The sequence below is a fragment of the Camelus bactrianus genome, chromosome 5, assembly GCF_048773025.1.
Source record: "Camelus bactrianus isolate YW-2024 breed Bactrian camel chromosome 5, ASM4877302v1, whole genome shotgun sequence".
Taxonomy (NCBI): Eukaryota; Metazoa; Chordata; class Mammalia; order Artiodactyla; family Camelidae; genus Camelus; species Camelus bactrianus.
This window is the reverse complement of record NC_133543.1, coordinates 81,713,261-81,739,333: the sequence shown is the minus strand read 5'-3', so window position 1 is coordinate 81,739,333 and position 26,073 is coordinate 81,713,261. Positions and strand designations below refer to the sequence as shown.

Below are 26,073 nucleotides of genomic sequence, written 5' to 3'. Positions count from 1 at the left end.
TTCCCCGGACACTTTTTACCTTTGCACTTGCCATTTCCTTTGCCTACGATACTCTTCCCTAATATCTACTCCCATATCTCCTTCCGTTCACATCCAGGTCAGTATGACCATAACACAAAGAGTTAAGTCCTTCTCTAAACGCCCAATTTAAAGTAACACACTCCTAATCCTCAACTCACCTCCCTCCCCTGCTTCATTTTTCTTAATATCACTTATCAACATCTAATATACTACATACTTAGTTGTTTATTTGCTTATTGCCTGTCTCTCCCATCTAGAATGAAAGCTCCACAAGGGCAGAGAATTTAAAAACTCATTCAATACTGAATCTCCTGGTGCCCTGTACAGTGTTTAGCGCATAACTTACATTCAATAACTATTTCTAGAGCAAAAGTAGGGAATGAGAGAAGGTTTAATCAATCAGAAGTTACAGTAACAGAATTCAATGCAGGAAAGACTTCTGCAGCAGTGGCAGAACTGTTCATCACCACCCTTTCCCAACAAGATTATAAATAATGCAAGTAGAAAACAAATGTACTATCACAGGCCATCTAACAGTTCATAAAGTAGAAGCCTGTGGGCTAACCAGCATGACAGTGAGAGATGTGACTAAAAGCAAGAAACCTGGGAAGATCCTCAATGCTCATCATATATAACAAGGATCAATTTAGGGTTGCTGCACCTCAACAAATTTCCTATAAATGCTTCCAGTATTCCTACATAACCCATCCTTGGGAATATGATGGGTGGTTTCACAGCTAAGCATCTTCATGACAATGGCCATGGAATAGGGTTAACCTAAGATATCCAGATCAAGATGGTTAATCTTAGGCTGAAATACTGTAATAAGAGATATCCCAGAAGAGAAAGATACCACAAGGAATTTCATAGCCAAAATGTACCCTGCTTTGTTTCACTGTACAGCATATCAGAGAAGAGAATGCAGTTGGGCATAATATTTTAGAATAAAATATATACCATAGCCGGTAGCATGTGCCAACTCTAAAGAAAAATTTTCATCTTAAAATGTTACTCTAGCATAGGCTAAAGATAAAATGATTACAGAAGATCTCCGATCACAAACGTTTCATTAGTATATTTGCAGTAAATAATTTACTGCAAGTGGACATAACTTCAACTAAGTTACAGAAACCTGGGAACCTAGTCATCCTTTCAGAACATGCTCCATTTTTAAACTTCCGAGCATGTGAAAGGTAACTGTATATTCAAAATTTTTAAAACAGTCACACAGCTGACTTGGAAACAGAAAAGTACTGGGGGAAAAAAACCCTCTATATTTAAGCACAAAATAAAACAAAGGAAGTAAAACACTTCCTCGAACTTCAATGAAACGTATATTCTACTTCAAATATATGCTTTGATTTCTAAGATGATTAATAAGAATATTTCTATATGTTATTTCACTTCAAACTTACTTTGCCATATCTCTAGCCAACTGCATAAATCGTTCTCCATCAGATGGAGACAAAAAGTTTAAAATACGCCTATAACCATCCATTGCCATCTTGTGATCTCCCATCTGCTCATAAAGGCTTGATCGTTCCCACAAATAACGGACATTAGTAGGTTCATATTTAAGTGCTAAAAAGAAAAAAAGGAATATAAATTATACATTTATCATAAAAAGGGGTTCATGGTATCTGGGTGTGACCCATTTTTCAGAAAATCTATTAAACACTCTAAACCAATTCTCCAATGCAACCAAGTGGGTTATTATGGAATAAATCTACCTTCACAGGAACTGTAAGCTAGGACAGACCCAAGACCAAATAGAACCCGAATCTCAATATTAACCTTCATTTGGTCACTGTAGTGTTAACATTAACCCTCAAGGAACAGCTTAGAACCAACCCTGATCTCAGTGGGAAACTGAAGGTCCTGTTCTACCAACTTTTTGCTGTATTAGCTCACAATTAAATAAAGTTGCTGATAAACATGAAAATAGAGGGACCCCAAACACTTACTTCTGGTATAACAGAATATAAGGAGTAAATATATTTCAATAAACATCACCCCAGAATAGCAAGTACAATCATCAAAAAACCTATTATATAACATCTTATCAAACAAAATGAGAAAAACATTTTAATTACCTTTTGTATAGCAAAATATAGCCTGCTTAATATTGTCTTGTTCCAGGGACATTTCTGCCAATCTAACCCATTCTTCAGTGTCACTGGGATTTAAATGTGCAGCAATCAACTCAAACTGCAGTGATTTCTCCATGTCACCTTGGTCCTCATATATCATAGCAAGAGTAGAGAATGGCTCATAAGCCAAAGGAGCTATAACAAATATAAAGAAACAAATTCCACTGGTTGAGGGAAGAGGCTTAAGCTGATGTCAATTCCATGGTTCAAACTATGGATCCTTTCTCTCATACTTCTTTCTAAGTAAATTTAGCAAAATTATACAAACCACTTAATGGAATTTAGAATACACAGTAGATTATACTTGCTTTAGTATATTTTCATATATTTTTGGCATTTTTAAAAGCATTCTTTTCTCTAAGCAAAGTGTAATTTCATGAAAACCCCTACTCTCCACCAAGCCCTCCTCATGAAAATCTCCCTTTGCTAAGGCTAAACATGGCTCACTAACTCAGCAAGTTCATCCCACTGAGCACCAGATACACCAGTGGGGATAAATCTTCATGACCAAGCTCCCACCCCAGGGAGTATGGAATGAATGGACAGAGGATACCAAGTGCACCTAAACCGAAGATTAGCAAAGTGAGCATTTAATTCACATTTCTGAAATAATGTTTCTGAAATGAGGTTCTAAGATTACAAGGGATTAAAATCAAAGGTAATTAACAATTTGTTTAATTATAAACTGAAATAAAAAAACAGATAATACTGAAAAGTAGAACAAAACAAAATACCCTGAAGGAAAAAGTCTGTTAATTCAATTTCTGATGGGGTGAAAAAGAAAAAGCAGTGTCTTCAAATTGTTCTTATGCATAATCCAGGAAATTTATAACAAGATTTCTAAAAGGACCTTAGTCTAAATGAAAGGAAATACCAAAATAGTGAAAAGAAAAATTTAAAGTTCACTGTAGTACAACTACCCAAACCATTATGCAGGGAATCCCTTGCCAACACATCAGGAACGCAAAATAATGTAAGTGATTAGTCAAAAAGTCAGTTCTGAAGCTATCCTTCGATATGACCAAGATTGCAGTTTAATGGAAAGACAACAAGTATAAATTGTATCTTTTACCAAAAAGTAGATTATAATAATCTAACACTGTCTGATTTCAAAAATGGAAGAAAAAGAATACTTTCAAATGGTTTTAACATAATGTGTTTGCCACATTTTAAAAAGACTAATACTACAAAAGCCTAAAACCCCTAAAATGAAACATTAAAAAACAAACAAATAAAAACAAAAAAGAAGCCTTTATGAGTTCAATAAATATTAATGATATTTCACTGACTCATACTCTGTTATTTTCATTTTCTTGGTAATGACTCCTACTCAGTGTGAAAAGTGGCAAATCACTGTTATCACAATCACCTCCAAGATTCTGAATGTATTTTCCAAATAGCACAGTGAGGTGCCCCTCCATTTGTTTTAAGTCAGACCACTGAACTGCTACTGTCAGTAATCCCCACGGAAAACACCTTGTCTTATGATTTCCATGCACATCAGTATCGCCTCTTCACGTTCTCCTCGCGCGAAGCGGATGTTGGCTTCACCCATGAGACCTCTCAGAGCTCTGGGAAGTTTACTCCGAGGCCTTTTCTCCTATACAGAACAAAAATTGACATTTAGAGTAAAATAAAAACAAACCAAAAACCTTTTCTACGGTAGAAAGTTCAAAGCACAGCACAATATTTATTAAAGAAAGCAAAAATTAAACTGGTCAGGAATTACTAAATTACTAATTAGAACAAATTAGATCTGGATGCTGCAAGATGGATTTATATGCCAGGAGATTTATAATGCAATCTACTGAAGATTCTCACTCTTTCAAATTTATTTACTCAGAATGAACTTGGTTAAAACAGTATCAAGTTACAATCGGAACTTATAATAGCAAAACCATCATACATTTTGACACACACAATAATTAAGGTTTTACATTTAAACAATCTTCAAAATGAAACATAAGAAACCAGTAATAGCAGTTGTCTCGTAGAATTTCCTTTCTTATTGTTTGAATTATTTCAGGATATATGTATAATTTAAAGATTCTTTTTCTATTTCTATGTCACATTTTTACATTCTGTTTATAAACAACAAAATAAGAAGAATTTACTTTCATCATTTTCTTGGTCTCACGATTGAGAACCATCTCCAGTACAAACACGTCGCCTGCAGTGGGTTGCTCAGGTGTTTCCTCCTCTTCCTCTTCCTCTTCTTCTTCTTCCTCCTCATCGTCTTCATTCTCTCCAAGCATGGAAGCAAAGACCTTGTGAACTGACTTACTGACTCCATCTGACGTCTCTCCTAAAGAAAGAGACATTGAGGTTGAAAAAAAAAAGCTTTAGCACATTCAGCAGTCGAAAGAAAAAACAAATAGTATTTTCTAGAATATAAATTTCTACCCCAGCAATACCATACTTGAAAGTAAAAAACAGACAAATGAACATTCCCAAAAGCAAACCAAAGAAGAGGATATCACTACAGTAAAATAATTTTTCATAATGATTATCCTGAATGATCAAAAAAGGTTAGTCAATTTCTGTTAAAGGAGAGACATGTAACATATTTTAGAAAAGCTACAACAAAAACTCTTAAGCTTATTACTTGTGAAATACCTCAAACCCCAGAGATGCTGGTTAAGTAAGATAGTCAATATATTTATGGAAGAAAAGAATGAAAAAAAGCACCACACATTCTGAGCAACAAATAAGTAATTATTATTATGAAATCATCAAAATGATCATCTTCAAGAATTCTAAACACCCAAAATAAACATGAAAAGAAATGTATAAAACACTATCAATCAGTAAAATTTATTACAGTAACAGAAAAAAAAGGAGAAAAGTCATGTGATCATCTTGATAGATACAGAGAAGCATTTGATAAAATCCAACACCTATTCCTAATAAAAATATTTAGCCAACTAGAAATGGAAGGGAATACCTTTAATTTGATAGAGAGCCTACAAAAAGTTTCCCACAAACACAGCCAATGATTAGTTATTCAAAGTCACTAGGAATGAGACAAGTACGCCTATTACCACCACTCATTTCAATATTTTACTGGTGGTCTTAGTTAACATAATAAGGGAAGAGAAATAAAAGGCATAGAGATGATAAGGAAGAAATAAAATTGTCATTATTCACAGATGATATGATTATATACGTAGAAGAGCCAAAAAACTCTATGTACAAAAACTATCAGAATTTGTGAATTTAACAAGGTTCCTAGATACAAAGTCAATATACAAAAATTAATTGGAGTTTTTATATCAGCAACAATGAACTGAAAATGAAATTAAAAGAAGTCCCTATTTGTCTAGTATGTAGGAAAGGTGCTCAAGAATAAGAATTTAGCAGTGGAATTCATCAGTGTACAGGAGGAAAAAGACAATGACTCCAGTGGCCTTATATTCCAATCAGCAGACTTTGCCAAAGCCTCTTCAAAACTGACCCCTTCTGCACTGAATACATGTTCACACTCACCAGAAATCTTGGTAAAGTTCTGGGACAATCCTTCCTGGGAAATCGGGAGCTTCATATCTTAAAAGAACTGATGGGGTTATCTGAGCTGAGGCCATCTAGTCCTTGGATGCCTGACTGCTCATGGTGAGCTGGAATTGGATTTAACTAACCCTCCTTTTATGGAGGGCCTAATGGCCACCTCTTAGGGTCAGTTTTAGGTAAGAGAATTGGCAGGCACCCCATGGTGCCTGTTACTACAGTTGCACCTCAAAGACTTGACTATAGAAGAGCAACTCCTTCCCTGAGCAGATAAGGAAGCCTAGGTTTTAGAACAAATTCACCCGCCTTGTCTACCCTACTTGCCTGGCAAAGTAAGAAACTGTAACCCCACTTTCTTTCCTCTTTGCCCTTTCTTCCCTACTTGCTCCAAGGAGGCAGGAATAAAGCTTGTTTGTTTTCTTTCCACCCTACTAGTGTGTTTTCTGTGTAAAGGCTTATTTGTTTAAAGGGGGAAAAGACCAGCCTCTATTTCTGCCGTCTGGGACTAGGAATTTTAATTTAGTTCTCAATCAGACCTCACACCCTAAACTGAATTCTAATTGATAGTTTAGCATCCCAGGTTACTTGACATGTGTAAATGGATTCCATGAACTATTATCAGTATTCTGATCACTAGAAAAGTATATTGATCACTAGAAATTAATAAACTTGCATAACAGTTCATCACTTAGGCTCTCATGAGTTTAATTAGTCTGGGTGCACTAATCAAATTTAATACGTGGTCATATAGAGCTGATGACTGGATCCTGGAATGAGGTAGCATACCAAGATACCTATGCTGTGTGTGAGGTCCCATGTGGACAGCCAACTGGCCATCTACTCTGACATTTCTATCTCATCTCTCACAATTAAAAAATGCAAGTGGTTTGGAAGCCACTCTGTAGAGAAGGATAAGTCATTACAATTTGGGGGAGTATAGTTTCGAAGAATTAGTAACCAACTGAGAGGGTCAATTTAAGAAAAAATGATTCTAAAAGGCTCTCAAACAAATACTGATGTCAATTTGAAACACTTCTCCACGAAAATAACCCACTAAAGTAACCATCATCATATTCAATAATTGAACAAATATTTACTAAGCACCTAGTCAAGCACTATGCTCCTAATAAAACAGGCAATCAACAACAGAATACCACTGCAATAAAAAAAAAATAATGTTTTCACTAAATTATTAGGCATCCTTAACATTTAATGCAGGTAGCAAGTGATCCTAACATACCTTCCTGGACATCTTTGTCCTGAGATTTAGTAGAGTCAATTCCTGATGATGATGGGACTTCAGAGTCATTTGGATTTTCTTCAGCTGATGCCTTTCCTTTTTCCTGAAGATTCTGTGATTGAAAATTAATTAATGAGTCCAAAAACGAATGCACATTTAGCTCTCTCCAGTTGAGAACAGAACATCGGCCTCATTTTCTATTCCTATAAAACTTGAGCTCTGAACACATAAGTAGTATGTGAAATCTAAATTTGAATATTCTCAAAGCATTTCAGAGTACTTAGGTCTCATCCTTCAATCTGAATCAGTCAATAGTAAAAAAAAAAAATTTTTGAATCTTGACAATTTCATTCATCTACACATGTTATCCTTTTTTTTTTTTTTTAAGTAAAAAGAGATGGGGCACTATTAGTTGTATGATTTAGGAAAGAACCCACCAGCTAATTTCAAAATCTGTAATTGTTTTTCTTTTCCCTCGGACAGACAAGAAAGTTCACCTTTTTCTGTGGAAGATCACATCACACCATTAGTAAATTCCTCAAAAACGGGAGCTCAAATCGCTCCGTCCAGAAACAGAAACTGAGGCCTAAAGAAGAGACGTGAGCTGCTCCCCCAAAGTCACAAAAAGTACCAAAGCTAGGACTACAGTCAGACACTGACTCCAAACTCTACTTCCCACGCCCCTCATTTAACCTACTAGCGATAAGTTACCCTCAAGTCAAAAAATGTACTATTTGGCAATATAAAGAGAAGTGGTTATCATCGAGACAAAAGCTTTCTGGTGGGGGAAATGTTTTAAAGAGGAGCTTAGCACAAGGATGAGGTGAGAACGGAAGTTTCCCTAAGAAGGGGAAGAGACCGCTGGAAGTACTCGGCCCGCCCCATCAAAGCGAATGGAGTGAAAAGACAGTGGGGAGCATCCTGGCCTAGCATCTCCTCACTTTCTTCTCACGCGTTTTTCTCTCTTCTCTCCGCCTTTCGAACTCCTCAAAAGAGATCTTCCCTTCCAGATAGTCGATGAGCTCTGGGCTGAACCCCGACATGTCTGCGGGGTTCTGATACGCAGTTTCAGGAACGGGGACAAACGGAAGAGCACCGCCTCCCAGACTCTACCCCTCGCCGGGGCGCTCTAAACAAGGACCCAGCGTCCGCCCGGGAAACCGGCCCGGCCTGCGCTGCAGCCGCCGCGCTCGGGTTCCGCTGGAGCGTCGGGCCCCGCCTCCTTCCTGGAGGGATGAGCGTGGACGGGGCGGGGGAAGGGGCGTGGACAGGGGCGTGGACGGGGCGGGCAGGGGGCGGAACCGTCTCCGCGCGCACTCCTAGCGCCCGGAGCCATCGTTTGCTGCTGGGCTCAGCCCTCTAGCTTAAGTTTATTAAGGAATTGAAAAAAAAAATTGCTTAAAGGAAATTCTCGTCATCTACATCATTTCCCTCAATTCTCCTTTAAAACTCTCTCTCAATCCATTTCTTTTTTCAATGTTTGCTCTGCCATGGGAATGTTCCACTTTGCAGTTCTGCCCTGCCACGGAAAGCTGAAGTCCTCCCCCAGTTTATGCACAATCTCATCTCCACCAATCAATGGCACCATCAGTGTTCCCGTCTTCCACAAATTCTGACTCTCCCCTTCCACAGGCTCCTTCTCAGTCTGTAAATAAGTTGATCTAGACTTCATGTTCCACCTCTAACTCCCATCGAAGTTTTTTTCTTTTTGTAACAGTCAGACTTTTTTAGAGAGAATCAAATGTTTGCCATGATTAGCATATACTGTTGCCCATTTACTATCTAGGTCATGTACTGTCTTATGCATATTACATAATTATCTCAAAATAATCCTTAAAAATGGATTGTATTTATTTTGTTATTTTATCTTGTTATTCCTAATGCAAGCGTCCCATATCTAATAAATAGTAGAGCCAGGATTTGAACCCTAGTCTATCTGACTCCAAATCCCATGCTTGGAATTAATATGATATACTGGCCTTTCCTCAGTGGAACTGTTCTTCACCTTCTACACACTCCTGTGGTTTATATTTTACCTTGTATTGTAACTATCTCTCTGCTATCCTCTTCTAGAGACACTAGCTGTCAACATCTAGAGAACAGCTCTACCAGATGCATCCTTGTGAACTCTCTTTTGTAGCCTAGTAATCTGTGCTGAAAACACATTTATGAATTAAATTGGATGGAACTGAATGCCTTGGAAATGGGCAAAGGAGTAGGGGTATGGGGTATGCATTTCCATATGAAGCTGAGGTTAGGGACAAGTTACAGGGAGCATATCACTTGGGTTGGCCATTGGTGCTTTATATGATTATCCAGATGAGAAAAAGCAACGGTTTGATGGCAGATCATGGGCCAGGGCCTGCAAAAGGGGGACTTCTAGGTGAAGAAAAATTATCTTACAGCTAGAAGTCATTCCTTTCTGGTGATAAAGGATCCTCAGAGCCTTATCTGGGTATAAAATATGGAACACCAGCAGGTTGGGTTAAGGTAGTCCACAGAAATCACTTACAGGAAAATTCCCCCCTGAATTTCTCCAGGCTGTCAGGAAAGTACATTTGAGACCAGGTCAAGAGTCTCTATCCTAATGAGACAAGAGGGAAGGAGATAGGACACAACCATTAAAAGAATAACACAGCAATTGAGGATAGGACATAAACTGGTCAGAACTAACTAGGGCCAAGATGGTGGAAGACTTGACTTCCAATAGACCTTGAGCCTCATACGCTTGTTGTAATGTATTAGCATGGTAAATGGTCTATCCATAGGCACCATGACAATTCTGAAGTTAACCATAAATGGCCAAAAAGTGGGCAATGGCTCAATTCCTGGAAATCCCCACCCCTTCCCCAAGTAATTGGAATAATCCTCCCACTAGTTAGCATATTAAATTATCGAGCCCATAAAAACTAATCACCCCTGCACCTCAGGGCCTCTCACCTCTTGAGATGGCCTGTATTCTGCCTATGGAATGTGTATCTCCTAAGCCATTCTTACTTTCCAAGATGACCCCATCTCCTGGGGCCTCTCGCCTTCTGAGATGACCCACACTCTGTCTATGGAGTGTGTATCTCCTTAAATAAATCTAACTTCACTTTACTATGGCTCGCTCTTGAATTCTTTTCTGCAGGAAGCCAAGGACCCTCACGTGGCAGGGTGTGTCCCAGGGACTCGTCCAAGACTGAGGACATGACCATCTTCTCATGCCCCATTTTCTCGCAACACTAACTCTCCTAGGGAAAAAGAAGGAAATCAAAGGGAGGAAAGATGGTCACCTGGTGAAAAGAATGCTCTCCTAAGATCCAGATGCCTTAGACTAGCTTGTTTTCATATTGGCTGCCTGGAATATGGGGATAACAACTGTGAAGATGTAGATTCATGTTGTGGAGAATTGGAGCAGATGGAAGGATTCATTTTCTGCTGTGAACACTTTGATGACAAGACAGTTCTTGTACAGGTCAGAATGTAGCAACATGTCTTGAAATTGTAATCTTTCTGTTTTTCTTTCCCCTACTTCCTGGTAAGTGCTGTGTCCCCTGGTGAGTCAGAGGTATCCACATTACCCTGAGATGAAGTGGAATTGTTACAGCAGTAATGAAAACAGCAAGAAGAAACATTTCAGACTTTTAGACTGATTTTTGAGAATCAAAAGGCAATGTCTAAAGAAAGCAGAACAATTGAATTTGTACCATGATGATAGAATAGCATTGAGTATACAGGGAGGCTGTGACACCATCCTTTCTCTCCGTCAAAGGAAAGAGCCAGGACGGGGTGTGACGCTCTGGGGGAGACGATTTTTCCATGGTTCTCTCACTTTTCTGCCGAGGCTTGTGACAGCTTTCATTCTGGACTGTCTTTTCAAGGATATCTAGAGCATGAACAGCCTTAAAAGATGGAGATTTTGTCTCCTTCTGGGGCAGAAGGCAGATATGTTTTCCGACCAGTATAATAAAGATAATGTTTCCCTCTGGGGCAAAGGTTGGACATGTTTGGGCATGTAGCCCCCTGTAAGAGTTGGGGTTTCCTAAGTTTGGGTTCCTCAGCTGTGGCACAAACCAACTTGAGTGCAGCAAACACCTGGCCCCAACTCCACACAGCCTCCATGATACTTGGAGGACGAGGAGAACAAATGTAAATGTAAAGCTCATGCTGCCTGCTGAGTCATGGATAAAAAATCCATGGCCTCAGACCTAGGAATTTCAATCCTCCACCAGGATCTGCGAAACTAGCAGCCAGCACGTAGCTTGCAAGTTGGGTAACACCTCATACCCTTCATAGTTCTTGATCATACTAGATCTGAGCTAGGGAACAACAGACCATGTCCTGGGGATTGGAATTGGGGTGCTCATCAAAGAGGAGCAGAGTCAGTGTCGAGAGGCTGTCAAGGACCTATACAGAGAAGGAAGAAGGGCCCCTTGGGATTCCCAGATCGCCTACAGAATACTTCTTTTCATTGCAGGAAACATGACACTTCTGCTGTTTTCCTAACAACAGTTCTCAGCCAAGAGCAAAATCACTTCCCCAGTGAGCTGTTAGAAATGGGTGGAGGGAGGTTTTGCTTGTCAAAATAATAAGGCAGGTGTAGAGAAACCACTAGTATGCCATGACACAGTGTCTGGGGACCAGGTAAGCTAAATGGTCACCGTGAAGACTTGTCCTTCCCCAGCTGACAGTAGCGTCTCAGTTAAGAAACTCTAGTCTAGCGGAGTGTAGGCCTTCCATCAACAGCTACCTGCCCTCTGGGAGGAATTTTCCAGCAGGAGGACGCGTGCTTCTGCCTGAATCTTCGCATGCTCAGAGCTAAAAGCCCCCTGTGGATGCCCTTCCTTTTCGAAGGCCCTGAAGCAGATAAGCACGCCCCATGTGGAGGTCTTGACAACAGGGCAGGAGTTGGGGAAGGGAGCGGGAAAGCCAGTCCCGGGACTTGAGCGGACTGCACAGTGCTGAAACCCTCCCTACCACGCTACCACTTATCCGAATGGGCTATATTTTTATGAGAAGTAGCTCATCAGTAATTACTTGTATCTTTTATTTATTCATTTTGTGATGGCGGCACTGGGGATTGAACCCAAAGCCTCATGCATGCTAAGCACTACCACTTAGTGTACTGAGCTCTACCACTGAGCTCTACCCATCCATCCTCCCAACTTACATCTTTTAAATGGTAAGCCAAAAAAGTCTTGACATTAACTAGAAGCAGCTTCCATTACTGTGTAAAAAATAGCAAAAGAGCACACATTTACTTCAATTCAACAAGTGTTTCTTATCGAGCGCTTGCTACATGTTCGTCATTGTACTAGGTGCTAGAGAAATAAAAATGGCTCAGGTATGAACTCAGCTCACAAAGATCTCACAATCCTCCAGGAAAAACAGACACTGATACAACTAATTACAATAGAACATGTTGAATAAGACACCGAATCTGTTCTTGCATAAATATTTTATTCTTGATATTCAATATCAATCAGCCACAGAAAGCTATTTTGGAATGTATGGACGTATGTTATTAGGACACCAATGGTTGCTTTTAATACAATGTGCTTTTTGTAGGAATCAGAGGAAAAATGTGCAGCTCCATAAAGAAAAGTAGTTATTTCAAATAAGAATGTAAGAAAAGAATAATTCGGCCTGGGGTTGGGGGAAGGGCAGGGGAAGAGGGTTGGTTATAAAAGAAGGGAAATCCACCCATTTCTTCTCTCCCTTCTCGAGGTTCACTGAGGTGTGGTTAGGGCATTTGTGTAGCCCAGCGTTCCCCCCGAACATCGCTACAGAGAACATCGCCCAGAGGCCTGAGCAACTTCTAAAATCCCACGTTTCTTTGCCTTCCGTTTCAAATTAATTGTGGCTATTCAGCTCTTACTCTTCCTCGAAATGAAACTAAGACTGTGAGGTCCTTCACTAGCATCTGCTGACAGTAGGAATGCACCTTCTTTTTAGGCAAAAGATAAATTTTAAACCCAAATTTTGGTTACATATAATAAACTAAAGTAAAAATGAGCAATGTCCCTTTCAAATAAAAATACTGATTGACAAAAGGTAATAAACATAGAAGACAAGTTTAAAGGAAACATGTAACGTAGAAGATCCTCATTTCTTTTAACTTTATGGTGTTTTGTAAATATGTGCAGTACTCTACATTGATATCTATGGTTACTGAGTGGGAAAAAAAAACACATCAGTCACATATGTCCCAAAGCTCAAGCTATTTATTTGTAAATCTGGAAATGTAAAATAAAAGCACTACAAACTGACAAAAATGGAGGGGAGGAAAACACGCAAAATTTAGCCATGACCATGATTGAATTTTTTTCATGAGAAGCTTCATCTTTAGTTTTAAAATAGCCAGACACCTGAAAAAACAAGAAAATGTTACAATGAAATAGAAAATGAAAATGATAAAAATGATACAAATCAATGCAAAGACCCAAAGGTGAACATATTTTATTGAAAACTCTTTTTGTCTTCATTTTCTAATCAGAGTTGTTAGGAAAGAAGAGCTTACAATTATGAAATATTCCTCAAATCAGAAGCTTTGCTTCTTTCACAAAGCTGAATATTTCTTATTATATTCAATACCTCTAACTGGGTGCTTTCTCTGTTCCCCGCCCTCAAACATTATCTCATTTCATGCTCACGTGAAAGTATGTATTTGATGTTTTTTCTGGTACTTTCTATGAGTTAGAGTTTAGCATCTGCCATTTACGACTGAATAAACCAAGGCTTACAAGTAACTTGTATGCAATACTGTCTCAAACTGAAATAGGTACTTTATAGCAATAATTATTCTCTGTTTTAGTGTCTGGCACCCTGAACCTGAGTGTGAAGAATAGTCAAGGGAACCCTTCATTAATATCATTTTTTTCCTATTTTATTTCCTCCTTGTAGGACAGTTTTCAAGTGCATATGCCACATAGTAAATTGCATCTTCTTTTTAGAATAACAATCATTATTTTTTTAAAAAATCACACATTTTTAAAAAAAATCATCACATTTAAAAGAAGTAATAATCAAAATGCTTTCACAATAATAATGAAATACAACAGTGGTTTGCTTCCTCACGATTTCACCTATATGCTCAGGACAGAATGGAGGTAGATTTTAATTATGATCCAGTTTCCTTCATTACTCAGTCAAACAAAAAACTAATTGACTAGAATCATAATATATTTTCTTGGACTGCACCATGCCTGTTCCTTTTTAAATGGTAGGTATTTATTTGATAGAAATGCTAAAGTAATAAGAATTTTAAAATTCAAATCTTATACACAAATAAATTTCTAATACTTTTCCTATGAGAAAAATGCCATTTTTATTAATCTACCTTTTTTTCTCTCTAGGTGAGGAAGTTCAAGCTCAACTATATGCTTAATACTTTCTTCCCCAAAGAATCATTCTTTTAACTTCTACTTTCCATTTAATCAAACTGTGCAATTCAATATATTTCTTTATATGTGATTTCCCACATAACTTATCTCTATGATCTGGTCTGGAAAAAGATGTATGTAAAAGTGTGTGGTATTTTTACTATGTTTCATAATTCTATTAAGAGTGATAATTCTCCTATTTTAATATATCTCTCCCCAGAAAGTTATGCTTAAAAAATCATAACTGTCATTTCTTTTTAAAACCAGACTGTAAAATATCTGAACCAAATCTGAATGTTAACAATGATGAGCATCATCAGAATTGAGCACTTATTTATATGAGGAAATAAAATAATTTTTCAAATAAATACTCTCAGAATCTCTTTATGACTTTATGACTGAGTTGTATGTTTAGATAGATCCTGGGAGTAAGGGGATGAGTTTTACCTGCACTCAGAAGACACACTCAGCCTTTGTTAATTGGGGAAGGAGTTTTTCTGTTCCTCAAAATCTGCAAATGCAGAAGCAATAAGTTCTGACTGGAAAGAGAGAGGTCTGGGATTCTCACTCATGGAAAAAGTATTTGAAAATCTCCCAAGATCAAGATCTCTTCCCTTAAAATATGCTTGAAGGGTTCTGAAAAACTGAAGAGAGAAAGAAAATGTTCAATGACATATATGAACTATACACCGAAAATATTTAAAGATGAATATTTTCCCCCTCTTATTTCCCTCCCTTTAGGGAATTGACTTTAGGGCTAATCTAGGAGGCAGGAGGTGGAAAACCCAGAAATAGAAATACAAGCTATAGTTCTGTTTTCCCTCCTCCCTCCACTGTCCTCCACTGGGCCTTCTGTCTGACATTTCAATCCTCCACAAGATAATTCACTGGTTTTGGTGGAAATCAAGAAAGGAATATCAATTCTTTAATAGCACCCCAGTCAGAAGATGCATTGCCCATCTTTGAGTGCCAAAGATGTGGTTTTAAGACAGCGCCATTCATCACAGAGGATGAATCTCTCTGACGAATGGTGAAATAGATCCCAGTCATTTTAGACATGGAGTTTCCAGCTGTCCTTTAGGAAATGAATACACAGAAGCTATGCAAAGTGTATTTTGACTGTTTTAATCCCATATTGTTACATTTCACATCATTTTCTTTAGAAAAACTATATTTTGAAATCATGTCAGTATGTTTATTGTATTTATCATATTTTTTAAAAGAGAATTTTTTTACTGATCTTTTGAATTCTATTTCCTAGACAACTTTATGATGAAAATAATGCCTAGCAAATTGACAAGAATGTAGGTCAACTTTTCAGTTTTTGCAATTGAGCTTTGCAAGTACTGATTATATAAGAAACTGTTTTGTTATCAGTTCAACCTAAGCTGTGCAAAATGCTATTCCTTATTATGCTCTTGATTTTGTTTATATGTATTAGAAATCAAAGCTATAAAGTCAATGTATATAAAAGATCATTTACAAGTGTAAGGTGCTACGTGCGTATAAGATCATTTCTAAATATAAATTTGTTTCTCCTTACAGAAACAAATGTAAATTGACCAGAGAAGCAATAGAATTTTAGCCACTAGGCTAGCAAAATTCTTCTCTGGTCCTGTTGGGGAATCTTCTCAGCCCTTGGTCACCTCCTCTCCACTATGGTATAACAGAGTGCAATGTGTGTAAATCCAGGGGAGTGCCAAGTTCACCTTGCAGCCCAGCATGTCTCAGTGGCTGTTCTTACCAGATCCCAGTTCCTAGGATTGTTGAGTGGCTTCCATTTTTCTTTGTTTCTCAAAATAGCTCCATGCACAAGCCCAAGGAACACCAGGGAAACACACAGCAGCAGGAATGCTCTGGGCATGGTGAAATGAAACTGAGTAAAACGAAGGATCAGGGAAATGTTGATGACCAGAAAGAGGGAAAGATTGAAGGAGAGAGAGAGAGGGAAGGGAGGACAAAAGTAGAAAAGAGAAAGAGGAAACATTTTTAAAGGGAGACATGAAGAAGAAAATAGTGTATTAGTTCACTTGAATTTCTCCAGATTTATTTTTTCCAGCCCTCTTTTTTCCGGATTTATTTGCTGATGAGACCCCCCCAACCAGCCAGTTGATTAGCAATAAAGGAGTTCATGATAAGGAGAATGTTATACAGTGATAAACAAAGCAAATATGAATACAACCAAAAAAGTCTGAGCATGAATTTTCATCTGAAAAAAATGTGCTTTGTTATCTCCAAAGAAAGTGCAATTCTTAACAATGACAACAAAAAGCAACCAACCTTAAATTACTTTTACTGTCAAGACAGCAGTCTCAAAAAAAAAAAAAAGAAAAGAAAAAGAAAGAAAGAAAGAAAGAAAGAAAGAAAGAAAGAAAGAAAGAAAGAAAGAAAAAGAAAAGAAAAGAAAAGAAAAGAAAAGAAAAGAAAAGAAAAGAAAAGAAAGGAAAAAAATATATATCCCAGACTGAGAAATGCATCTTACACACAGGTCTGAGACAGATGAACACTACAGCAGTGTAAGTCGAGATTGCCTCCCACCCCAAGATGTGAAATGAAAATGAAACACACAGAAAGAGCTAACAAAGCTTACCAGAAGGTTGGCTTTGGCTGGCCCTGGTTGGTTACCCTGCCTACAATCTGCAAGGCAATTCATGGCTACTTATAACCAGTGGATCGGCTGCTGGTGGGAGTCATTGACGTGAGCAGGGGGAGTTCAAAAATAATGATTCCATTTTCATCCATGGCACAAAGACCCTTGAGAATCACATCTTCAAGCTTCTTCAGGGCTAACAGTGAATCTATTTGTTCTCAATACAGCAGACTCTCCTCAAACCACTGAGCATTTATTTGGATTTTATAAAACACACAAGGCACTTCCACACAGCAAAGTGGCTTTCTCCTTTTTCACTTGTAAGAGAAGGAATATACACAGCAGCTGGGAATATAATGATGATTATCCCACCTAATAGAATGCTCTTTTGGAGCTATCAGCCTCTCAAATTAACAGCGCTTTTTAAACAGAAAATTCTATTGCAAGAGACAAAATTGCTCTTTGTGACCTATACTTTATACTTCTTCTGAGAATCTCAAGAAGCTTTATGAGTTTTAAATAGTCTCATGGTTTATCATAATACCCCTTCAAAACAGAGCACAAAGATAGAATGAGTTTTGTGGAAGAAAAGAAAAATTACTATACCTGCTGCATCCACTTGCTGAATAAATCTGATCCTCAGATAGTGGGGTTGAGAAATTGGACATGATGAGTTGTGAAGTTGCTTTGGGTCCAATAATTCAGAACAATCCAGGACAAGCTTTTCATTGTGGAGGCTAGTAATCTGGACTAGAAATTAGAATACCTGGCTATGATCTCAGTTTTGCCATTTTGACCTTGGGTAACTCACTATGACCTTCATTTATTCATGCCTTTGTTCAGTCAGTCACCAAACTTCTATTGAGTGCCTACTATGTGCCAGGCACTGCACAATGCTTTGGGGTAAGAATGGTAAAATGGTAAGAATAGAGTCCCTGCCCTTTTGAATTAACAGGTTAGTGGGGGGAGGGAGGGTATAGCTCAGTTGTAGAGTGCATGTCTAGCATGCACGAGGTCCTGGGTTCAATCCCCAGTACCTCCATTAAATAAATAAATAAAACATAATTACCCCCTTCCCTCCCCCAGAAAAAAACAAACAGAAAAAGGTAAAATAAAATAAAATAGTTGGACAAAATATATTTTTTAAAACAGATTAATGGGCAAGACAGAACCATCATACAATAAAATATATAAATGATGACAATTTCTATAGAGATTATGGTGCTATGAGAGTGTAGAGCAGGTGGATTTGTTGCAGTCCCAGGGATCACGGAAGGCTCTGTGAAGAAGTGACCTTACATCTAGTAGATGAGTAGGAGTTACCGAGGCAAGCTAGGGAGGACAGAGGGAGAAGAGTTTCAAGCAAGGTGAACAACTATGCCAGATCTTGTGACTGAAAGGAACATGGCACATTAAAAGCAACTGAAATTCAGTTAGTATTTGAGGAGTAGAGGAAACAAGGTGAAGGGCTGATGCAATATGGGCCTTTAGAGGTAGTCAGATTACCATCTTTCTGCTGCAAACAATGGTAAGTGATTGAAAAGTTCTAAGCATCCAGTGGCTTGATCAGACTTACAATTTTAAAAAGCTATTCTGGTTGCAGTGAGGAGGACAGATTGAGCTAGAAAAGAAGAATGTGGGAGACCAGTTAGGTGGCTAGTGCAATAGTCCAAGCAAGACAAGACCTTAACTTAGATTAGGGCAGCATCACAGATGCAGAGCTGTGGGGGGATTTAAGAGATATTTAGAAGGTACAGGTTATGTGTTGGATACTCTGGGAGGCAGAGCTAAGGGGAAGAGAGCTACAAGACCAATCCCTAGGTCTCAGGATTATGCAGCTGAGTGGACTACAGTGCCGTTTGCTCACATACCAAATACTGGCATGAAGAGGTGAGGACCATGAGTTCCATTTGGGATGTGTTGAGTCTGAGGAGCCCTGCAGATCTCCCAGTGGGGATGGAGAGTACACAACTGGATACACGGGCCTGAAGCTCAGAGGGGAAGTCCGGGAAGGAAATGGAACTATGGGGATTGTTGGCATACTAAGGATGAGACTGCCTCAGTGAAGATTAGGAAAATGAGAAGAAAGGGTGGCCTAGGACTTGAGCTTTGAGAAATTTTAATAGGAACCAGACTTATACAGGAATCTACATGAAGGAGACCCTGGAGGCAGGAGGAAATCTGGAGAGTATGGGAGAAGGGGTAAATTGGGTAAAATGAGTACTGAAAAGCGTCCATGGAACATTAGAGATGTTTTGGTAGATGGAGGTGAAACTCAGATTAGAAGTGATGGAGAGGAAGGAGAGAATGAGTTCACCAAGGTGTGGAGAAATTTAGCCATGAAAAGAGAAAGAGAGAAGGCAGTACCTGGAGTGGGCACGGAGCCAAGGGAAGTTATGGTTGTCATAGGTTTTAATGCAAGATTTGAATCTGTTTAAATGTCAGTGGTCGAGTGAGTAAATGAGTACCCTGGAATTTCATTACTTCAGCTCTTGTTAAAACTCCAGGATTTTGAAGTTAAAGCACCTAATGGTATTGAAGTATTAAAGGGTTAATAAGATTATGAACATTGTGAACTCCTTGAACAATGCTCACCCTTACCTTCCCCCAGTACCAGCAGGTGAGCCCAACACAGAGACAATGAACTTTTTAAATGAGAAAGCACGAACAAAGTAGAATAGTTTTGCATATCTATTTATCCATGAATAATTTCTAACTTTAGTTCCATTCATATAAAAACACAATTCACTTATTCCTCCTTTCAGTAGTTCCCCATTTAAGAAATATTTAGCTTCTGAAAGGAGCAATGGACTAAAAGCAACACAAACATATTACCACCTTGTTCACCAAGACTTGAGTTTTCCTGATTGTTAAAAGGAATTATATGTTTATATAAAACTATTATTTTTAATTCCTTTAATTATTTCTCAATTTCAAATCTCTGTTTTAAAAAGTAGAATATTATTGATAAAGCTGATGACATTTTCTTTGGAATGTATCAACACAGCACTTAAGGAGATAGTTTGCAGTTATTTGGTTAAGTTCAATCAAAAGAGAGAGAAAAAAAAACAGGATAGTTTAGTTTAGTTTCACCAACCATTAATTTCTAGTCTAAATTATCCCATTTGGCCTCTTCATTAAATAGAACATGTATAAAAGCAGCAGCTGGGATATTCGGCCTTCTGCACCTAGAGACATCTGAGTGAAGGACTTTGCTGGTAACCAGAAATTGAGAGGAAAACAGAGTACTCAGCAAAGGACTACCGCATAAAGGAAACAATAAACACAGGTTGACTGAATCACAAACTTAATTAGAGTATAAATTTAGAAAATAATGGTAAAGTTGAGGAGAGGACACTAAATGAAGAGGATATTGTGGGAGGCACAGAGAAAACTGAAAACTATTGGACTTTTGGACTATCTAACCTATTTAAATCCTGCCTGTCTTCATTAAGGAGAAAAAGTGCTGATGTAGCCCTGTATCATGAACAGGGATGAGAATTTAATGTCCTCTTTCTTCCCCCTGGTCTGAGTTAGGGAAAGGGAAAATTACTGTTGATAGAATGCTTCCTCAGTGATGATGAGAACTTCAATGACAGCGGTAAGGTTACTCACATGATTAACCGAGTATACCAGGCAGCCTTCTGCTCACAGCACTCGTACTGCTTCTCGTGGCAGTGGGCCGATTTCAGTTCGAAAATAGGTTAAGGAGAAGATGGGAGAAGAAGGATAAGCCCCTTGCCAAGCACAGAACAGAAGCAAAGAGGACCCACCATGACTGCGATGGATGGCAGAGGCGGACCCCTCCTATCTGGGGACCACACAAAGCTTCCAGATTCTGGGAGACCCTGGGGAGGCGAGGAAAGGCTCAGAACCTACTGAAACTGGATTTCTGCTCCCCAACCCCATTCAGAAAAGGCTTAGTCAGACAAGTTGTTTTTTTTTAAAAAATAAGTGACATTCTCAAACACCTCTACAACATGGCTGAGAATTTGTTCCCTTCGGCAGTATTGGTGTGGTATGAGGGCCTCTGATTGCAGAGGGCTGACCCTCAGAATCCTCTAGCCATTCACTATGGAGAAATCCATTCTAGTCTTTGCTATCCTTGGCTTTGTTTAAAAAAAAATTTAAAGAGGTGTTTTGAAGAGGAAAAAAGATCTTCCTCCAAAAAACATGTTACAGCTGTTTTTACCTCTTAGGGACAGGATGTGAGCCAATTCTAGAAGCCTGGGCCCATAAAGGAAGGAGAACAAGGGCTCAGTGGGGTGGCCATCCTTTCCTAAGAGCGTTTGCCCTTAAGTCCAGCCGGTCTCTGCCCTCGTCAGGTCTTCCTTTCTCCCAGGGTCCCTTCTCTGGTCGGTCTTCCTCCCTGCCACCAGCCTTCCTGAAACACAAATGCCGTGATTTGGGCAAGTCAGAGAGGGACAGCCAGCATGTATGTTTAAAGCCACCCTCAGTTCAAGCTAGTTCTACTAAAACTAAGATGAAGGAGGAGAGGCAACAAAAGGTAAAAATGATGGTAATCATGCTAGATCTGAAGCCAGCTCGGAGGCCCAGAGTAAGAAAATGGACATCTAGATTCTCAAGGTGACTGAAATATAAACGAGACTCTCTCAGTCTGGATTTGAGAACCAGGTCCCAGTACCCCATCACCTCAGGCCATGTGGGTATCTTCAAAGTCACAATAAATGTGTAAAGAATGTTTCCTAAAATCTAGAAGGGTAAATTATTTCTTAGGACTTTGCAAACAGCCTTTCAGCAGGCAGTCTGCTTCTGCAGAAGAGGACCTGAAGTGGCTGGTAATGGGTTTAGCTTTGCAACTGACCCTGAAGCAGAGACAACAGAAAAACAAGGTCACATGGCACAGAAAAAGCTTCCTAGCATCACATCCAGCTCTAGTGACTTTGGGATGCCCGTAAGATAAAGTTTAAGTTCTTGACCGTGATGTAAAGACCCCTCAGTATGACCCCATCCTACCATTCCAGCCATTTGACCTCTCCAGTGAACACCATCCACACTTATCCCTTGGTGCCACTAAACATGCTGTTGCTTCTGCCTGGAATGACTTCTCTAACCCTTGTCTCTTCTCAGAACTTCTCCCTGTCCTTTGAGGCTCGCCTCAAATGTCACATCTTCTGAGGGAAAAAAAAAAACATTTAGTCACTTCGACAACTTTTACTTTGTTGAATTTGGATGATTATTTTGGCTTCCATGTCTCATTGTTCTAAGGTTAGCTCCTTAAAGTTGGCACCATGTCTTTTTTATTATTCTCTTCAGAGTTTGGCTTAATGCCTGGCAGAGAAAAGGCTGGCATGTCACAAATAATTATGGAATTAATCATTCTTTAGGTAAAATTTGAGCTTAGATTCTTATCACGTTCTTTTGAAATTTGAACCTTGCTACATTTTTATTCTGTATTGTTCATTTAAGATTTACATAATGCCTTATTTTAATAAAGAGGGAAGAGATAATTGTAGGTAGCAGATAAATATTTGTTGATTTGACCTGAGTATTCAATGGACTAGTAAAGTGTAAGTTAACATTCAATCTAGCTGTTACACACAAACCAGTGGAGACTGGGGGAGTGTGACAATTTTATGAACACACACACCTTTCTACTTAAATTGTTCTAGAGGTGAGGCCACAAGTCAAGGAATGTGGGCAGCCACCAGATGCTGGAGGAGGTAAGGAATAGATTATGTCAAGGTGTCAAGCCAACTGCAAAAGAGAAGGACCCACACTCACCCCAGCTGCTTTAGCTTCTCCCGAGTAACTTGTACCACAGGCAGACCTAGAAGCTGGATCTACAATCTTCATTCCCTTTTGAGAAAGGCAGAGCTTCTTCTGTCATCCAATTCACAAAATAAAATGGACTTGTGTTGAAACATCTATTATGAATCTGAGGTTTTACATGAGTAAAATTATCCTTTAAAATGTCTTTTTGACACAAAAGGGATGAGAAAAGCTTCTATTTTAGACTATTAGATAAGACACAATCCCAGAATCATATAATTTTGTAATGGCCCACATATTTTAAGTCACTGATAAAATTATTCAAATACCTGGAAGAAACACCATTCTTAAAGTAATACCTAAATTTCCAGGCATATATTTTGTATAATAAAGGAAGTAGTTTCAGAAAAGGGAAAAATTGAATACAATTCAGATGGGTATTTCTTTAGATATTTTTAGGTATAATGGATTAATGAGTCTCTTTCCTAGTGCTATTCATCAATTGTGAGCTCTGAATAGAGCCAGTGAGCTTTTATCCAAAAAAAAAAAACCAAAAAAAACCCAAAAAACCAAAAAATCAACAAATCCTCTCCCCAAAAGAAAATAAAACATAGCACTCCTAAAATCAATGGTTAGTTCCTAGTATTCTGGTAGCTCTTTAGTTCTCTAGATGCATAAAGTGTTATACAATTATTTTAAATAGAATAGATAGCAAACCCTTACCTTCTCGCTTCAAAAATGCATTCTGTAAGTCTGGCCCTAGGAAAATTCTCAAGGAATCTCAGTAGCAGAGATGATGTTATCATAATCCTCCAGGAATGTGCTCCCAAATGGCAGTGGGGACATTCTGATTTCTGCCAAAAAATTACCTCCTGACTTCCATTTTTTTCAAATTCCACTTCTAAAAATTGAGCTATTTGAAGTTCTATGATTGAGTTGAAGTATTTTATATATTCTGAAAACAAATCCTTTGTCAGAAATGTTTCTCTGTCTCTGGTTTGCCTCTATATTTTCTTAATGATTTCTTTTGATGAACAGAAGTCTCCAATTGTGATGAACTATAACTTACCAATTTTAAAATTGTTGTTGCTTTATTTCTATCTATGCACCTTTTCCTACCAGCACATCTCAGTTTTCTTCTATATTTTTTTCTAGAAGGTTTATAGTTTAGCTTTTACATTAAGATTTAAGGTTCATCTCATTAGTTTTGTGTATGATGTGAGGTAGGGTCTAGGTTTATTTACTTTTTTCCCCATATGACTATCCATTTATTCCAGAACTATAAGTTGAAAAGACTTTTCTTTCCCCATTGGAGTATTTTGGCCCCTGTATCAAAAATCAGTTGACCATAAACACGTGGGTCTATTTCTGAACGCTTTGTTTTCTTGCATTGCTGCACTATCCATCCATTTGTCAGTACCACACTGTCTTGATTACTGTAGCTCTATAGTAAGTCTTGAAATCAAGTACTGGCAGGATTCTTTTCCAAAGCTGTTGTGACTATTTGAAATTATGTGCTTTTCTATATAAAGTTTAGAATCAGCTTGTAGATTTTTAAAAAAAATAGCCTGCTGGGGGTTTTATTGAGATTGCATTTAATGTACATATTATTTTGGAGAGAAATGACATCCTAAAAATAGTGAGTCTTCCAATCAATGAATATTCTATCTTAGGACTTTAAACCTTTCTCTAAGCAATATTTTTTGTTTTTGGTGGAGAGGTCTTGTACATATTTTAATTTATTCCTAAGTATCTTATATTTGTGATAATATAAATGGCATTTTACAAAATTATTTTATTTGATGTTTGTATATAGAAAAAAATTTTTTTATATTAACCTTAAATTGTGACCTTACTGTATTAAATGACCAGTCCTAGTAGTTGATTTGTACATTCCTGTAGACTTTTATGTATTGCTGGATTTGATCTGCTAGTATTTTGTTAGGGATTTTCACATTTATATTAACAAGGAGTGTCGGTCAGTAATGGTTTTTGTAATTGCCTTGTCATGCTTTGGAATTAGGCAGGGTAATTGAAAAAAAAAGCTTTTCTTTTTTTCAATTATTTCTGAAAGGTTTTCTAAATGTATTAATATACTTAGTAAATATAATACCTGGACCATAATTAAAATGTCTTTGTTATCTAAAACTCCAGTACATACAAAAGTAAAGAGAACAAGATAATGTGAGGCCACGTACTTATCACTCAGCTTCAACAATTATCAACAGAAAGGCAATTTTGTTACTGACGTAATTTGTTGTTGTTAAGTCAGGATTTTTAATTATCTTGGATCATTTTTATAATTATTCACCTGAAAAACATTTAACAAATTTCTACCATGTAAAATATGCATTGCTAAGCATTGCTAAGCGTGGGAATACAAAGAGGTGTATGAAAAGGGACCTGATCGCTGACCTACAGAATTGTGAGTAAATAAATAGGTGTTGTTTTAAGCAGTTAAATTTGTAATTAGCTATGCAGCAATAACACACACACACACATGCGCGCGCGCGCACACACACACACACACACAAATGATGAAGTGGGAATTGAAAAAAGAAAAACTAGCAGGAAAAGTCCTATGAGGACTTCATGTTGTTCACTCCAGGGCCTCCATACTGTAGTGATTTCAAGATGCTTCTCTAAGTATCCAAGGAAAAGGTTAAAGCTTCTAGTTGCATATTTCTCATCTTTAAAAATTTTCTCTTTGGGGTATATTTAATAATAATATATACAATGTTAACACATGTGGATAACTTATAAATGTTCATCTATTTAGGGATGCTGGTTAAAATAATTTAGAAAACATTATTCTAATCAATGTGTAAGAAAACTCTCATCCCTCAAAAGATGCCCTACCCCCTTTTCCTCCGCTCATCCGTTATAATAAACTTGAGATCTATACTAAATAATCAAACTATGTGGTCTCTTTTGGCATCTTGTGATTCTAAAGACAATTGTTCTAGCTGCTTCTAAGAGCCCTAACAAGCTAAATTTTATTCACTAAAGCAATGTTTGAGAATTACTCTTTGAGGCACTTGTTAAAACAGAATCCCAGGTCTCCTCCCTACAAGATCAAATTTAATAGTTCTAGGATGATCAGGGAATCTGTTTACAAAAAATGTCCAAATCATTGTCATGTAATTTGGAAAATAGAGGCATCCAAGAATATATATCAAGTCAGCGTAAAGAAAGTGGAAGTTTGGTCTCTGGGAGAAACATTAACTGTAGAATTCCTTAAAGTAGAATGTGAACCATAAAATGTCCATGAAAATGCATGTGAGAAGCTACAAAATACCAAGTTGGGAAATACTAGAATTTGTCTTGCTTCCAGTACTTACCTGTGATATATCATGCCCCATGCTTGAACTTCTGAAATGCCAGACACGCTGTAAAGAAATGATTTTTAAGGGTTCTTCCTGAGATGGTACTGTGGAGTATGTGAACTGGTAAGCAATTTTGCATCACATG

At 38.0% G+C, this 26,073-nt stretch overlaps 2 protein-coding genes across 2 annotated transcripts in view; both read right to left on the bottom strand.

Annotated features, from left to right (window-relative positions):
• GTF3C3 (general transcription factor IIIC subunit 3) overlaps positions 1 to 8,072 on the bottom strand; it is a 30,825-nt gene extending 22,753 nt beyond the window's left edge. Inside the window, exons 1-6 of the mRNA XM_010948691.3 lie at positions 7,857 to 8,072; positions 6,916 to 7,027; positions 4,286 to 4,476; positions 3,648 to 3,771; positions 2,115 to 2,306; positions 1,437 to 1,602 (exon numbers count right to left, since the gene is read on the bottom strand). Coding sequence (XP_010946993.1) covers positions 1,437 to 1,602; positions 2,115 to 2,306; positions 3,648 to 3,771; positions 4,286 to 4,476; positions 6,916 to 7,027; positions 7,857 to 7,958 — 887 coding nt within the window. The 5' untranslated portion in view covers positions 7,959 to 8,072. The remainder of the gene's footprint in view (positions 1 to 1,436; positions 1,603 to 2,114; positions 2,307 to 3,647; positions 3,772 to 4,285; positions 4,477 to 6,915; positions 7,028 to 7,856) is intronic.
• Positions 8,073 to 14,701: 6,629 nt separating this feature from the next.
• Positions 14,702 to 16,528, bottom strand: C5H2orf66 (chromosome 5 C2orf66 homolog). The gene is made up of 2 exons (XM_010948911.3): positions 16,024 to 16,528; positions 14,702 to 14,923 (listed from the first exon to the last, which is right to left on the bottom strand). The coding sequence occupies exons 1-2, from the start codon at positions 16,264 to 16,266 to the stop codon at positions 14,756 to 14,758; spliced, it is 411 nt and encodes a 136-aa protein (XP_010947213.2). The 5' UTR covers positions 16,267 to 16,528; the 3' UTR covers positions 14,702 to 14,755.
• Between the last annotated feature and the right edge of the window lie 9,545 nt (positions 16,529 to 26,073).

Excerpts from the sequence above, each read along its gene's own strand:
- C5H2orf66 (XM_010948911.3), bottom strand. The coding sequence starts at position 16,266 with ATGTTTCCTCTTTCTCTTTTCTACTTTTGTCCTCCCTTCCCTCTCTCT. Across the intron at positions 14,924-16,023 it reads ATCCTAGGAACTGGGATCTG|TTTTTCAGAACCCTTCAAGC; the intron begins GTAAGAACAGCC and ends TTCTCTCTTCAG.